The sequence below is a fragment of the Ctenopharyngodon idella genome, chromosome 8 (assembly GCF_019924925.1).
Source record: "Ctenopharyngodon idella isolate HZGC_01 chromosome 8, HZGC01, whole genome shotgun sequence".
Classification (NCBI taxonomy): Eukaryota; Metazoa; Chordata; class Actinopteri; order Cypriniformes; family Xenocyprididae; genus Ctenopharyngodon; species Ctenopharyngodon idella.
Window position 1 is genome coordinate 23557314 of NC_067227.1, and position 18139 is coordinate 23575452.

The 18139-nt window shown below is 38.3% G+C and overlaps 1 protein-coding gene across 2 annotated transcripts in view; it reads left to right on the top strand.

Annotated features, from left to right (window-relative positions):
- The window catches only part of trabd2b (TraB domain containing 2B), a 65503-nt gene that overhangs the window by 33753 nt on the left and 13611 nt on the right, over window positions 1-18139 (top strand). For both annotated transcript variants that reach the window (XM_051903223.1, XM_051903222.1), the window contains exons 3-4: window positions 10862-11008; window positions 15192-15366. In XM_051903223.1, coding sequence (XP_051759183.1) covers window positions 10862-11008; window positions 15192-15366 — 322 coding nt within the window. The remainder of the gene's footprint in view (window positions 1-10861; window positions 11009-15191; window positions 15367-18139) is intronic.

The following is an 18139-nucleotide window of genomic DNA, read 5'->3' on the forward strand; positions in this document are numbered from 1 at the left end:
AGAAACGGAAGCACTGTCTGTGCGTGTGTGTCTATTTCTGTATGAGTGTGCGTAGTGGATGTGTTCTGGGATGCAGGTCTCTGTGAGAGTAAAAATGCTCTTGTTCCTGCTGAAACACTGGCTGTGACTCCCCGTCTTCATCTGCTTCTAATTCACACTCTCCTCTGCCAAGCTACCCGCTCTCTCACTGTGTGTAGTGATGGGTGTGGAGGAGAGGGAAAGAGCTGACATGATGTATTCTGATGATCTGAAAGAGAGCTGGGCTTTTCCTGAGAAGGCGGTCCGAGCCGGCACGCACCTCACACACAAACCTTTGAAGCCATTTTAGTGAAGACTTCTCATAGAAGCAATGGTTTACATGCTAAAAAATGATTTACTCTACACCTAATCCTAAGCCTTACAGTTGACGTTATTAGATTTAAAGCAAAGTATGATTTGGCAGATTTATGAACATCTCAAATAGTGAAGTCCCAAACCTGGTGTTCTACAGGTTTCAATATATTGTTGACAACATATTTGAGTAGTGAGGACATTTGTGAGGCCTTCCTCTTCATGTCTGCATCCTGATCACTCTATTGGGCTTTACAATAAATTAATTAAAATAAAATAAAAGTTTTTTTTTTTTTTTACTCCAGTGACACAGAATGGTATGGAAGCTTGTTTCCGCCCCTAAATAAAAAATAAAAAAGGTAATTGTGACTTTTTATCTCACAATTCGGACTTTTTTTCTCCTTACAATTGCGAGTTTACATCTCGCAATTCAGAGAAAAGAAGATATAAATTCGCAATTGCGAGTTATAGTGTCAGAATTGCGAGATATAAACTCAAAATTGTGAAAAATAGTCAGAATTGTGAGATATAAACTCACAATTGCGTATAATAATTGCACAATTGCAGGATATAAACTCGCAATTGCTAGAAATAAAGTCAGAATTGAGATATAAACTCGCAATTCTGATTTTTTTCTTACAATTCTGACTTTTTTATCGCAATTGGGAGTTTATATCTCTCAATTCTGACATCTTTTCTCACAATTTTAGGGTATAAACTCACAATTGCATGTTATAAAGTCAGAATTGCGAGATTTAAACTTGAAATTCGGAGAAAAAAGTCCGAATTGCAACTATATCTCACAATTCTGACTTTATAACATGCAACTGCGAGTTTATATCACACAATTCTGAGAAATAAAGTCAGAATTGCATGTTATAATTGCACAATTGCAGGATATAAACTCGCAATTGCTCGAAATAAGTCAGAATTGCAAGTTATAAACTCACAGTTGCTTGTTATAATTGCACAATTGCAGGATATAAACTCGCAATTGCTCGAAATAAAGTCAGAATTGAGATATAGACTCGCAATTCTGATTTTTTCTCACAATTCTGACTTTTTTTTTATCGCAATTGGGAGTTTATATCTCTCAATTCTGACATCTTTTCTCATAATTTTGAGATATAAAGTCAGAATTGTGAGATTTAAGCTCGAAATTCTGACAAAAAGTCAGAATTGCGACTATATCTCACAATTCTGACTTTATAACACGCAATTGCGAGTTTATATGACAAAATTCTGACTTTATAACACGCAATTGCAAGTTTATATCACATAATTCTAAGAAAAAAAGTCAGAATTGCGAGATGTAAACTTGAAATTGGGAGAAAAAAGTCAGAATTGTGAGATAAAAAGTCAGAATTACCTTTTTTATTTTTTATTCAGTGGTGGAAACAAGCTTCCATAGAATGGGACCCCCTGAAAGTGTATTGTTTTTTTGTTCAATTTCTTCAACATTTTCATCTGTATGCATCTGTATAAATACACACGAGTGTATGTTACACAGTGCTTGTGGGCCTTGAGATGGTGAGAGCCAAAAACAGAGAGCGAAAGCACGAGAAATGTATGACATAAGACTGCTCAAGCACTCAAGTACATATTTTCCATCAGGAAAAAAGTGTCACTTCATTCTGGTTTCAGACTCTGACTGCATTCTAGCCAGCACTGAGAGAGCGCTGGCTTCCTCCACAGAATCACACGGTGCGTCTGTGCACCAGTCTGTGAAAGCTCCATCAATATCTGCTGAGGCTCAGACAGCTTGTTCTTGTTGCAGTGTGTACGCACATGTTGACAGGAACCTTTCGTGCTGTAATGGAATATATTGAAATTGACGGAGGAGGCTGACCCCTTTGGATGAGTGCAGTTGCCTTTGTACACACACACTCATATGTATTCAACACACATGTTAATGCTCCTGATATGACAGCACACACACTTCCATGTTTTCTGTCATCAGGTCACATGTTCTGTGCACACAGGACACAGTCAAGACAACATATGCCTGCCATTAGCCAAACACACACACGCACACGCACACATTTTCTCTGGTTCTCCTCTATTCTAAAAGACAGTGGCCTGCAGGCAGTGCTGGCACAGACTATGTGTGAAATTGCACTTTTCTGCAAAGATTTGCCGTGAAATGCTGTGTTTGTTTGGGCTTAGGCTGCATTAATGCGCCATTTTTGCGCATGGTTTGACACAAAGTCGCAGTGAAATCTCACTGGTCCATAATCCTGCTTCAAATAAATGTACAATACAGATCAGATATGTTTTGATTGGTTTTTCTCAGTATTTATGCAGCATCTCATTTTCAAGGAGTATCAGAAAAAAATAAGCAAGGTATCTTTCTTTTAGCTGGTCTGCTAAAATGCTCATTTTAAAATGCTTTTATGCCATTTTTGGTCGGGAAAAAAAATCATCAGTGCATCCAACAGTCCTGTAAAAACCAACTGGAGCACATGTTGACTATACAATCGCACTCACACTCAGATTCGGCCAACATTAGTGGACACACACATTCGCACATGAAAGGAAAATGGCACAGGAAGGGCAGGGAGTAGATGAAAGGAGAATAAACATTATGATGAGGATGAATCGTAGAGAGAAAGAGAGGGAGAAAGAGGACGTGATGTTGATAAGACTGCAGGTTTGGGTGGGGAGCGGCCCATCTGCGCTCCAGATCTCATCTGTGACTCTGACACACTGTCACTGTCTGCTTCTCATTTAGTCTCTCTCAAACACACACAGGTCTGTCTGTATGAATGAACAGCAGCGGTAGTCCTGCTTTTTCCCTCTAGTTTCCTTAGCACATTTATCTTCATATTAAAACTTATGGGTTACACTCAGGTTTCAGCACACCTTCCAGCAAGAGTTTGTGAAAACTACAAATCACTCAAGGAGAATTACACTGTCCGAGAGCATTAAATGGACGAAAGCCTGTCTTTCTTTCGCACTCTGCTCAGGAATGAGCATCATATGGTTTAGATGCTATCAGACGCCCCAGGGTCTGATAAAGAGCAGTGGGAGTCAGTTATCTCTCCCAATGGGAGGGGCCGCTATCTTTAGAATGTGAAAGGATCAATGCAAGAGTGCAAAACACGGTGTACCTGGTGATTTTAATACCATCCGAATCAAACATGTATATTGTCCTTCTTCCATTTCTCGTTACTTGGCCTGGTGCACCTTCATTATGGATTAAGACATGTTTGGCATCTTTCTGACTAAAATTTAGCTACTTAAACCAATAAGGAATGTCCACTGGCCACTATACATTAATGTTCAAAAGTTTGGGGTCAGTATATATTTTTTTAAAGAAATTAATACTTTTATTCAGCAAGAATGCATTAAATGACATTAAAGGCATTTTACAAAACATTTTTTTTTTTTTTAAACATGGTTTCCACTAAAATATTAAAATTCTGTCATTAATTACTCACCCTCATGTCGTTCCAAACCTGTAAGTCTTTCGTTCATCTTTGGAACACAAATGAAGATCTTTTTGATGAAATCTGAGAGCTTTCTGTCCCTCCATTGACAGCCTGCGCAACTACCACTTTGAGGCTTCAAAAAGTTCAGAGATCGTAAAAATAATGCAAATGAATTGAGTGGTTTAGTCCAGATTTTCTGAAGAGACATGATTGGTTTATATGATGAACAGATTTAATTTAGGATTTTTATTCACATATAAACAATGATCAGCGAACATAAACAGAAGCTCAACCGAAACTGCTTGACACATGAGAACAAACCTCTCATATGTGCTGCGTAACACACGAGAATGAACCTCACTGGTTCTCGCACGTCAAGCAAACATGCTTGAGCTTCTGTTTACCACAACTGATGTGTGAATTGATCATTGTTTATATGTGAATATAAGCCTAAATTAAATCTGTTCATTATATAAACCGATCATGTCTCTTCGGAAAATTTGGACTAAACCACTCAATTCATATGGATTTGTTTTATAATCTCTTTATGAACTTTTTGAAGCGTCAAAGTGGTAGCTATGTAGCTGTCAATGGAGGGACAGAAAGCTCTCAGATTTCATCAAAAAGATCTTCATTTGTGTTCCGAACTTAGGGGTTTGGAATGACATGAGGGTGAGTAATTAATGACAGAATTTTCATTTTTGGGTGAACTAACCCTTTAAGCAGCACAACTGTTTTCAACATTGATAATAAGAAATGTTTCTTGAGCACCTAACCAGCATATTAAAATGATTTTAGAAGGATCATGTGACACTGAAGACTGGAGTAATGGCTGCTAAAAATTCTGAATTGCCATCACAGGAATAAATTACATTTTAAAATATATTCAAAATAGAAAATATGTATTTTAAATTATAATAATATTTCACAATATTCCTATTTTTACTCTATTTTTGATCAAATAAATGCAGCCTTGGTAAGCATAACAGACTTCTTTAATAAAAAATAATATTAAAAAAAACACCACAAACTTTAGAATGGTAGTGTGTTATATCATACATCAGTCCTACATACGTCTCTGTTTATTTCAAAGGGTTTCATGATGCACATCCATAGCACTTGACCTTCCAAAACACCCACATCCAGAGATAGACAGATCCCAATCTTTTCCGAATCAGTATGAAAACACAAGAGTTGTATGTTAAACTGTAATGTCGTTTAGAAAACCAATCCTGTCCTAACAGTGCTCCCCCCTCTACAAGGCAAGCAAAACCTGACACCCTCTCTCACACACACACATGCACAGGGGTTAATAAATGTCCTGAAGCCCCATGCAGCTCGGCTCATCTCTACTGGCATGTTTATTCAGAGCGGTAGGCTTTCAGGAGGCTAAGTTTTATTTGACCTCTGACCCCTCTCAACAATGCTCCTCTCCTTCTCTGTTTATTCATCCCTCCATTCCATCTTTCCCTCAGCTCCTAGAGACCAGCCTGAGTGTTTTCCTGTTTCTCAGTGGTGTACCCTTTCACTTTCTCAATACGTTTCATACTCTCTTGTAGTTTCCCACTTTTTTCTCCTCACAGCACAGAAGCAGCTGGAGCGCTGAGCAATAGTTGATTATTTTCCTGCTCTTTCGTCTTGTTTTCTTTTTTTGTTTGAAGGGAAAGAATGGCTGAAGACTCCGCTACTGGTGCTGCCAAGTCAAATGGCAGAGTTTGTTTTTGGACAAGTGCAAAAAGTGAGAGAGAGGGTGTGAGAGAGAAAATAAAAGAGAGGAAAAGAGAAACTCTCTCCATGATCTTATTAAACAGACACAGATGGTCACTGCAGGCTGACAGCGGGTTCAAGACAGAGACTGACAGGATGGAGACGACTGTGTGGAGAGATTAGACAGAGAGATGAAGAGATTTGTCAGGAAGGAGAGGAAAACCAAATTGCACCAATGTGCTACCAAACTTATCTTGGCAGTAATTCATAGACTCCTGGAATAAAAGAAAAGACAAGACAAGGAAAGCATGTAAAGTTAGTATGTAAGGTAGTAACAAAGAAAGTTCTTCAAAGTATGCTGCAGAGGGTCTGCCGCTTACCTCTAAATACACAAATAAATATTTTTCAGTCAAATGAAGATGGAAATCATAACTTTTTGATGCTTTTTGCATCTGATAAAATGTTTATAAACAGTAAGAAAAAAGGCAGAATTTACACAAAATGGTTTAGAAGAATGTCAAAACAACATTAAAATCTCACCTTCTTTCATTTAGGATATTTTGTCACTGGAAATTGAATTGAGAATGCCTTTTAAACTTGAATTGAATTCAAATTTAAATTTTAGGACGTACAATTAAAGAAATTAATATAACTGTGTAATTTCTAATGGACTAATTAATGTTATAATTATAATAGTTCATTAAATATTACAAAATAAGTAGATTACAATTTTGATATTTTTATAAAGTTAACTGAAACAACATGGTGGAAATTTCTGTCTGTTGGGGGTATTATTGATTTGACAATACTAAACGTTCAGTTTAAATTCACAATCTGAATTTTTCCCAACACTACTGTAAAAAAAAAACATGTTCTGCTGAAAGATTAGAAACTAAAAACCTCATGCCATGTATTATGTTTTGAGTTATCCCAAGCTAATCCACAAAATGCACTATATCTCTGTGACATGTAGGGGGCAGTCAAGAGTGAGAACAAAAGTGCAGGGATAAACTTGGCAAGAAAGAGAGAACCTCTAATTAATGACCAATAAAGAGCAAGTGTCATCCACAAGATGTTGGTTTGAAGTGGTCAGCTGTTTTTCCTTTTCTGTTTGGATACTCTGAGCTGATTTTGGCTCGTACTGCCCACCAACTGCACCTGTGCCCATCTGCACTTTTCCCATAATGCCTCTGACCACTCTAAAAGAGACGAAATCACTTCCAGCTGTGGTGCACATGCATTTGTAGCCAGCTATTATTTATTTTGCCATCCTCTCTCCCTCCACCCCTCTGTTCTACCTCAGAACTTTCCATAAACAACGATGAAGACAATCGAGTCAAAGAATTGAATGAAGAAAGAGATTAAGGTGCGAGAGTGATAATGTCATGAGCTGTATGTTCATCATGAACTGAAAAAGAAGTCCGCTGGACAACTAACGTGAACAAAGAAGAAGTCAACCTCTTCCATACTTGCACGTGTCAATGAAATAGCATGTTTCTTTTTCCTCCTCTCATTTGGGTACATTACATGGGAATTAACATTCTCTTCTTTTGTGTTCCCCTCCCTCACTTGGTCTTTTTCTTTATTTATTCTCTCCAAACCGCTAATGAAATATTGGAATGCAATGCTTGGGAGAAGGTAAGACGTTCCAGAAGCAGGCTGGGTTCTCCAAACTTTTTTGGTTTCTGTGTTTAATCAGTCCATGAGACTCTAGCCCCGTTTACACCTATTATTAGTCTCGAGTGATCTGATTACAAAAAGGAAATTCTCACCACTGTTTCTCTCAAATACACCTTTTAGATTTATTTTATATCTAAATCTTTGTATTCAGCATCATCTTGTTTAAAACTGACCTCCAAAACGGATGTTATTATCAGATGTAAACAGGGCCTCTCACATGTCAAGAAACACACAGAAGAGTCCATCTGGGTCGATCGCACACCTACCACCCTGTGAAACCTCCATTACCAGAGAGAAAGTGCTGTGAAAATATGCTTTTGTTTAGCACAAAAAATGCTAAAGGGTGTTCACACTTCAACAAATGGAACATTCTCACACACTTTAACCATCCTTCATCCTACACACACACACAACATCAGGCCTTAATGTCTGCGCTCTCTTGCACTCCGTCCATCAAATGAACAGCAGAGGAGCACAGAATGATCCAATTCTCTTTCCTGGCTCGCTTTCGTCCTTGCCGTCCCATCCTTTAATCCCTCTATCTATCACATCCCAGTCATCCTTTCATCTCTCTATTTCTCACATGGAATATGCTTAAGGTTAAGGGAAACTCCTAATTTTTGGCACCAGCACAGAAGCAAGGCAGATGGGTCAGACATCTCCTAATCTGAACGTGCCATGGCCGCTGCAGCAGCAGCTGGCATCACTATAAAGCTCCCATGTGTGGGCACATACCATGGCACACGGAGCCAGAGCACATCTGTACAGGAGAGCAACACCCGACATGACAAGGCAACGTAAAAAATGAAGACAATAAAACAACACACGCAATATAGAAATAAACGGCCGGCGATTACAAGGCCAGCAGGGGGGCGGCTCGGAGCACAGAGTGCTGGCTGGATGTGAAGTGCGATAGATGGAGCGCATTTGTGCTGTTCTGGTGCTGGTTTGATCGTGGTCCATATTGGGATTACCGCACTGGCAGCGTGACAAAGATCTGCACAGCACTAGGCTGAAAATAGAATTGTTTAAAAAGTGTTTAATAGATCAAATAGTATCCCTAACCCCACACTGACAGTGACATCATGCTCAGGTAGTGTTGAGAAAGTTAAAGGAGACCTATAATGCCCCTTTTACATGATGTAATATAAGTCTCTGGTGTCCCCAGAATGTGTCTGTGAAGTTTCAGATCAAAATATCCCACAGAAAATTTGCCCCTATTTGGTGTGAGAAAAAACATGTGTGTCCCTTTAAATGCAAATGAGTTGCTGCTCCCGGTCCGCTTTCCAAAAGAGGGTGGGGCTTTAAAGGTGATGAGGGCAACTTGCTTATTAATGTTGCCGAACGATGTTGCTTGGGCACTTTCCCATTGAGAATGGGCAACAAATTACTATCTGGATACTTTAGATCGAAATTTGTTGCCCATTCTTAATGGGAAAGTGCCCAAGTAACATTGCTCGCCAACATTGCCCGGCAACATTGCTCAAAAAGTTACCCTGTGTATCATTACCTTAACATCTTGTGTTTCGGTTGCATTGTTCAAACTGGAGTCGGACACTGATGGAGAGACTCAGGAAGAAGTTACAACTTTTAGAATGCATTTGGACGTTTCTGAATGGTTAGTGGATAGTTTTATGTAGTTGCTGTGGAGCTGATTTAACTCATTGACTAGCATGTGCCGTCATGTTAATCTTTGTGCAAATCCAGTCTTGAACTGATCCTCATTTGTAAAGCAGTCCGGTGGAAAATGACGGCATGGTAACAACACTACGACAACAACTCTTCCTCTTCTCTAAAGCAGCCCAACATGGCCTCACCCCCTTTGTTGCATGTTCCCAGGGAGCAGGGTTTATGTAAATTTTGGGGTTTGTGATGGCACCAGCCCGGAAAGCCCCATTTGTTGTAGTCCTTAAACAGAAAATTCTTTAAAAGAAAATATCTCCCTTTGCATTGAACTTTGAACGTTGTAACTTTGCAGATGTTTCAGATGCTCAAACAGCAACATTACACATTAACTAAAGTTAAAAAAAAGTTAAATCATAATCAACCACCCCTTTAAATAAAACTAAAAATAAAACTATTTAAAATTGTTTTCTGTATTTGAAATAAAGCTTCAATAAAATAATTAAAAAATATTAGATGAAAAACTTAAACTTAAAAAAACTGACAAAAATTAAAGTTATATAGAAATATTTTAATAATGACAAATGCACAGTAATTTGTTAAATTACTAAAACTTAAACTTTAAATAACACTGAAAATCTAAAAATAAAAGCTAATTTAACATTTTTTTTAATACATACTATAATAGTATATAAAATACTAAAATACAATGTTGAAAGAAAGGTATAGCTAGCTAAGCTAAAAAGTACTTTATACAAACATTAGTTAAGCTGAGAAAGTAGATAGTTACACTAAGAGCTACAGGTAAAAAAGTAACTTAATTTTAGTGTGAAAATCTGTTAAAAACATCTTCAAAACAGGTATTTAAAAAAACATGTGGCCATATGTTGTGCATGTATGTTTGAGGAAAAAAATAATAATGTGGCATTACTTCACAGACAGACAGACAGACAGACAGATAGATAGATAGACAGATAGACAGATAGATAGATAGATAGATAGATAGTTACTTTCACTTTTACATTTTAATCTATAAAATCATTGAAAGGGGGCAATAAATGATCTGGAGAAGATGGGAGAGCAAAGGTTCTAGGCTGGGCGAGGCTATGAGTCTCAAGTTTTTAAACAAAGTGATGTTAAGCTTGGCTTATTGGGAATGCTCACAGTGTAGACAAACCAAAACAGCATTCTGTATTTCATTCCCCAGTGCTAAATAGAACAGACTCTCATTTCCAACCTTTCTGCATGAGGCAGGAACTAAATCTTCTGTAGCCTTTAAGCTAGTACATAAATCAGTCAGCATCACTACTTTCATTGACCATTTTCATTACTGTATTTCTGTCACACACGCTCACAAACACACCCTCTCTGTAAATCTCCAAGGCAATTAGTGTGACAGGATCCAGCCAGAATAGAGAGGTGTAATCAAGTACACAAATCAACTGACCACACATGATCGGGTATGAACGTGTTAGCCAGCAGAGTGCACGACAGTGTGAAATTCGATCTACCTTTCCATGCAAAATAACAGAAAAAACTCCCTCCTCCCATCTCTAACAGGGCTGTGCTGTCAAAACGCTTAGCTTTGATTGACAGCCAGAGTCGAGCGAGTCAGCCAGTCAGGCGTGGTGTGAGAGCGGAGTGGGCGGGAGTGTGAAGTTTAACCCCAGGAGTCTGGGACAGCTGCAGTGTCACTGTGGTCTGTGGCTGTTGCACACCATAAATTCTCTCTAAAGAGAGTTTACTTTTTATTTTAATGGGGGCTGTAAATTTACGACCCTTGGACCTTGGAGATAGAGCCATTTTTAAAGGAGCACTCCCTGTCTTTTTTGTTTCTCTCTCATACCTGTTTCTTTAGAAACTGCCTGCTTTACACAACATATTTGTACCTGGCAGTATGCTGACGTAATATTTGGACACTTCCAAAAGGAAAATTGTTCATGTGGAGTATGTTTATAGTGTGTGAATAAATGAAGAGTGCGTTTGTGACTTAAATCATGTGTGTGGGAGTGAGAATGACTAAACTTGTGTATTTTATGTGTTCAAAATGACAAACTGACCTCTCTCTTCCTCTCTCTCTGTGTCTGCAGGTGTTGTTTGCTCTGAACCAGACTCTACTGCAGCATGAGAGTTTGCGTGCAGGCATTTTGCAGGGCGCCTTTACTACTGAGGACCTCATCACACACTACAACTGTGGAGACCTCAACTCCATAATTTTTAATCATGACACATCACAGGTACACACACACACAAAACACACAACTGTTCTATGCATCATGTGAGTATGTGTGTAGTGTAACTGTATGTATGTATGTGATGTATTAAAGTCATTATGAGCTTAAAGTTTGAGCAGCAACAGGTTCCTTCTGATGGATGGCCTGTAATTCTCAACTTCACCTTGCACGCTAAGAGATTAAAGCAACGCCACACACATGTAGTCAGAGAGAGAACGAACATTTCAGGAAAAATGTGAGGGAGCAGTAAGAGGAAGGAGGGAGGGAATTTCTCTCTGTTGTTCCATATTTCCTGCAAAGATCAGACGCAGGGCAGCTAATGGCTTTACTGTCTGATAAGGTATCTGTGCTCTCCCTTTCACTGCTTTATGCCTCTCAACCTCATTCTCTCTCTCTATTTTGGTTTCTATACTCTGTGCGGAAATTATGTAGTACTTGACTTAGAGCTTGAGTTGAGTTTTGTGCTTGAGTCTCTTCATTATAGACAAACCACATTCAAGGATAATGTATACATTTTAACTTTATTAAAACATATACTATAATACTTTTATTTACTTTATAATAATTCAATTTTTTTAGTAACAAATAGGGATGTCACTATACCAAAAATCTAGTAGTCGGTACCGATACCACCAAAAGCGCACAATACTCGATACCACGGTAAAAATATATAAAAATACAAATAAAACAATACTATATAGGCTATTTTTTTCCAGGTAGGTCTAATAGTAAGTAAAAATACCACAGAAATTGAATAATCAAATATAAAATAACTCTGCATAGTCATAACTGTATAAATTAAATATAGGTTAATCCTTATTAAAGTTTTTCTTTTGTTGTTTGATTATCATTTATAATACAGACAGGCAATAGTAGCAATATCATTGCGCCTGCTGCACCCATGGTACGGCAGCAAATTTCCTTGATTATTACGCCAGAATGAGAGTATAGTTCCTAGCCATATCGGCCTAGAAAATTGCAACTTTTCATTTTCCGTCAGTCTTAGTACACGATGTAACTACAGAAGAGTCAAGTTTTAAATAGGAAAAATATTGAAACTCTTTGGTCATTTTTTAAGGAGATGCTAATGGTCTAATCAGATTCAATGAACTATGCTAAGCTATGCTAAAAGTGGTACCGCCAGACCCGGAGATCGGCTGAATGGATTCGAAAACGGTAAAACTCAACTGTTTAACTCTAAGGGAGTTGGAAAATGAGCCTATTTCAAAAAAAGTGGAGTGTTCCTTTAAATTCAATATTGATTTAAACAGAACTGTTGAACTAATTTACAGTATGTAACGCAAGTACATTATAAGTAACTGCAATTAAATTACCTAAAAATGAACAGTAATCCCTTACTTTACTTTTTCAGTGTATAAATAATTTAATTACTGTAACGCGTTACACCCAACACTGCATTTCCAGCAATTTTGAGAAGTACTTTGATTCAGTAATGAATCATTCAGACTGTGAATTGGTTTCAATGAACGATTCATTGAAATGAAACAACTCAAAAGAACAATCCACTCACAAATTTTCTTAAAAATTAAATGTTTGAGTATAGCTATATATAAGCAAAATACATTTTCATGGCCTTTAATAAATAATTTCATCCAAAAAATGTATTTTGGATCCTGGTTTTGACCGTCCACCCTCCATCTTCTGTAGAGACCCTGTTCAGATCTTTAGATCTTTAGCACACTGAAGGTTCTCTTGTGTCTTATAGGAGAGGAGGAGGAGGAGAGAGAGAGAGTATAAGAGGGCATTACGGGAAAATCCTTCTATAAAATGGTTTGGATGCTTACAGGGGTACAGCAGCTCATCGATCAGTGTCTGAATACAAACACACACACAGTGGAGCCAAACGTATGCAACTTCAGTTCTTTAGTGCACAGCTCAAGCAGGAATCTCTCAGATAAACACACGTGCACAGCCATATTTACCCTTTCTGCCTCCCAATTTCCAAACTGTTCTCTCATTAGAGGGGCGAATGGATAAATACACACATACATACTTAGTATTTAGACGTTCCAGAGCTCTGGATTCTAACAAGAGGCCACCTCACGGTTTCCCTTTTAAGTCTCTCTCGCTTCCTCCGTCCTTGTACCATTATCCATTATCCACCCCCCACCCCCACCCCCCCAAATCTCTGGTGTATGTATAGCCAGTCAAGACATGGGAAGCGTTGTGTTTCCGACCATCAATTAGAGCGAAAGGTCCAGAATTGAGCTCCATAACCATATATTTCCCTAATGCCCTGCTCTCTTCCAAAGATCCATACACACTTTTCCAATTCTAAAGATGGATTCCAAACATATAGAAGCCCAAGTAAAAAAAATAAAAAGGTAATTGTGACCTTATGTATGACATTTGTGACTTTCTCATAATTGTGCCTCTTTATCTCACAGTTGTGACTATATTGCAACTTCTCATAATTGTGACTTCATATCTTGTAATTGCAGCTTCATCTCACAATTTATCAACTTACTATCTCATACAATGTATAAAAATATTAAAAAAAATGTCATCTATCTTACAATTATCTGTTTTATTTTTTACTCTGAGGTGACAACAGGCTCCCATGGTTTGTACACTTTTTTTTTTTTTTTTTGCCGTGACAAACCTTAAAATCGAGACAGTGCATTCCCATGGACTCGGCAAAAAAACTGCAGTGATGATGTATCTTTTTTCTGACCAATAAAATGTAAGGTTTTGGTTGACAATTTTCCACAAATTTTCCTAACAAAAATAAATAGGTCTTAAAGACAGTGAAATCATACAGAAAACTCTACTTTTAAGTGCTATGGAATTTTAAAATCTTGAAATGATTAGAAAACCTTGACATTATAAACAGCATTGAAGAAGAAAACAGGAGACAACTTTGTGCCATAAAAGCAAAGCAAATCCACATCTCTATTGCTATAATTTATTATAATTTTAATTTACTGAGGTTTATGACAGAAATGTTAGTTTCATTTTAAATCTAAAAGAGGGAATCCATTAGACTTTTATTCCATTTAAAAAAAAACATAAATTCAATTGGAAATACGTCACCTCATTGTGGAAAATCATTTCACAGGGACTTTAAGATGGCATCTTCACTGTCTTTCCCCAATCCTCCTTTTCTTTTTCTCTTCTATTCCTTCTTTGAAGTCTATTTTTCCTTTTCTCCTTCAATCTATTCTGTCCATCCCTCTGTATTAATGGCAAGCAGACCGACTGTGAAGACCAGGGGTGTCCAAACTCGGTCCTGGAGGGCCACTGTCCTGCAGAGTTTAGCTCCAACCCCAATTAAATCCACCTGAACCAGTTAATCAAGGCCTAATCTCAGCCTCAGACGTCACGCCCACGGACCGTTGGCTGAACGTCTGATGCATATGGCACACTTATCTGGAAACACTTCAGCAGTATCGAAGTCATCATCTGGTTGGTTGAATTCTACAGGATGTCCGGGAGACGTGTGTGTTGCGTTCTTTAATGGTCCGCTTGGAAACAAATGCTGTGACGCCAGTAGAAGATCATGTTTACAACTGTGACAACGAGCGCTTATCAGGATCAAATAAACGGTGGATTTTTAAAAGTATGTGAATTTCGCGGTTCCATTGTTGCAGTAAACTTGCACAACGTTCTTGAGTGAATAATTTATAAATGCACGTCAGTCTGTTATTGTAGGGACATCGACTTTCATTTTCACACCCCTAAACATGACGTGGAACAAAACGAACTCTGATTGGTTGCTTTACATGTCAGTCAAACGTTCTCTTGGGTGGTCCTTAGCCAATGAAAGCTGCGATAGAGTCAAGACCTTCTGCCATCAGTCTGAAGGTCTGGCTATGCGAGACTAATCAAGGCCTAACTAGGCATACTAAAAACTTCCAGGCAGGTGTTTGGAGATGGTTGGAGCTAAACTCTGCAGGACAGTGGCCCTCCAGAACTAAGTTTGGACACCCCTGGTGTAGCCCGAACCGGCCAGCTGTAGAAAGCTTTCTATAGATTTTACCCTGCAGCAAATCAATCAGTGCATATGGAGTCCAAGACAGTAAAACAGCATTTGTAAGTGTGTGTGGCTGTCACGTTCCACAAAGTGGAATAAACTTTTCAGCTGCCCAGTTTCTCACTCATACACAGACTAAAATTCATGCCAGGCCTTTAGTAACACCTTTCTCTCTCTCTTTTTCTCTCTCAGCTTCCACATTTCATCAACAGTTCCCTGCCAGCTCACGAGCGCTTGACAGCGCAGCAGATTGACAGTTACCTGCGGCAGGAGCTCATTTACAAACGTAACGAGCGAATGGCCCGCCGTGTCTCCGCCCTCCTTCAGAGAAGCCCCACCCAAAGCTTCTTCTTTGCTTTCGGAGCTGGTGAGTCACACAAAACTTATAACCATCACACGCAGACACACTCCTAACACTCCTAAGATGAGGTCAGACACTGACTAGGAATAGATCCAGCTCCACATACAAAACAAACGTGCGCACACAAACTCCCCCAGATGGCAGTAAAACCAAACGGCCCTCAGAACTTTTCCCACAACTGAGAACACATCACTTACATTCCCATTCTGCGTGCACCTGTGTATGATTCTCTGTTTGACAAATGCATACCTAACAAAATGCATTATTTTCATGAATTATGAAATTTCAAATCATCAAAAGGGTTGCATATAGTGAGAGTTTGGGTGTGTATTATGCTAATTACTAACTCTGGCCATATGCTCTAGAATAATCTGGATTCATTAGAATGACAATAGAAATGCATGTGTGTACACACCTGTTCTAAATCTAGCACTATAATGTTTTGTAAACACGTAACTAAGAACACTTGAATGCATTTAATAATGAATGAGACCCGGTGAGAGGACTGACAGCTACTCTCATCTGTGAGAGTGTGAGCGGTTTGTTTTCATTTGCATTCCAAGCTAATGCTGCTAATGTTTCTGAACGCTTCATCAAGTCCTGAGGGATAACTGTGTGCGTGTATGAGCACACGTTTATGTTTGTGTGACGTTCATTAGCACTGATGGGGTGAATCTGAGGTTTTCTACTGGACAAGTGTGTGTGTGAGAACCTGTGTGTCTTTTAGTGTTAATGGAGCAGAAGTAGAATTTAACATGATGATGCCCTGTCATTTTTTTTTACAGCTCAGAATCTCAAAAGATAAGGACTGTGACAAATACATCTTGTCCGTACTCCGTGTACCAACACACTAAAAGTTGGGCAACTGAGGTGTTAGTTTGTCTGTGCTAGTCCTCTCTCTAACTGTGTTTAATGAGAGCTTTTGTTTGAGTTACTCACAGTTTCACTTGGGCCATTTCACACAAAACCTAGCCAAAAATACTGACGGAAAGTAAAATTAGCAGCTGTAAACCTGGGCTCGGAGGATTCTACAGTTACCAGAGTGCTCCGCAAATTTCTGTAGGGGTGATTAAACTACACACTGTGCTGGTAAAGTGGTTAAACAGGCCATCCATCTTTGCTCCACAGCAAACCTGCCACCCGTGCTTTGTAGACTTTCCAATAGCATGTTTTGATTCAACGTGAAGCCCCTATGGCACAGGCTAGAAATCTCTTTTGGAAAATCATACACATACCCCCAACCCTGACTCTTAAAAATGACACCAAAGCACATTTTTGTAAAAAGTTTCCTAAAAGTCACCCATATAATTTCAACCTTAGCTCTACCTGACACATTCACTTTCATGAATTAATCATTCAATAGAATTGGATATGTTCAATGAATCAACTGACACACAGTTTACAAAACTAAATGATTTGTTTATGAATAGGATTGGATTCAGTTTTTGAGTTCAGTTCAACACATTGACTCAGTTATCCAGTCACAGTGATTAACAGCTCACTGGAGGGGAAGATTATCAGTAAATAATGACTTGTGTAAAGAATGACTTTAATGATACTTCATAGTGATTTTGCTCCCTTTTTGAAGATTAAAAGCTTTAGTCACCATTCATTGTAACTGCATGAAAAACAAACAGCACGTTCTTGGGGTTGTGATGTAACAGAAGTGGCGACACATCTTTTCTTCCACTTTGTGACATACATACATCCAAGTGAAATGGATTATATTTAAAGGGCTCATGAACTGCATTGTTTTATAATGTTTCCTGTGGTGCACTTATAATGTTAGCATGCTTTTTTACATTAAAAAAATGGTCATAATTTAGAAATAAAAGGCATTTTTCATACCCTGATTTTAGTTCTCTTAGTTGAACACTCTGTTTTAAAGGTACAATATGTAAGATTTTTGCAGTAAAATATCCAAAAACCACTAGGCCAGTGTTATATATTTTGTTCACTTGAGTACTTACAATATCCCAAATGTTTCCAACTATTTGTAAATCGATTATAGCATTACATTTAAATCTATGGCATTATATTTAGATCGTGGCATGAAAGGTCGCAGTGATGAACATTGTAGCCGATCACAGACATATTATTGAGCACATGAATGCTGCGATCTCGTCATTGCAGCTCAATTTCTGCACACTAACGAATGCTTTCATCATAACTATCAGTGCAAACTCGATGTAACCAAGAGATTCGTTGAATAAAACGGGAGTTTTAGCGCGAGTCCAGATCTGATAAACTCACGCTGTTTGATTGACAGCTCCAGCGATTGTAAAGGGAGCATTCTTTGGTCGCTTTCTATATATAATTTAATCACTGTTTAAAAAAACAGATTATTTTCACCCTACTAAGAGAAACAACGTGAAGCTGACCGTTTAGTTAATAGTTTGAAAGATAATGTTATTTTTAGTCCTGTTTCGCTCTTCTTTTCTCCTCATCTCACTTACACACCAGTGGGCGGGGCTAACGTTGCAATGATGAAGTAGGCGTTGATTTCTTCTGCGGAGGCGGGGTTTTATCTATCTATGACGATAGGCACATTCCAGGACCAGTCATTCGCTGGGCCTGGTGTCAATAAAAGCTTTTATTGGACTAACAAGGAAGTTTTCATTTCTGAAACTTACAGGATATTAGTATGATGAAATCATACAATCAAAAGGTCAAGGAAAATATATATTAAAAGGTCAAGGAAAAGTTGATTTCTCAATTCATGAGTTAAAAACATGCATAGGAAATAGACAAGGGTGAGTTTCCATTTCCTGTCTGTTCT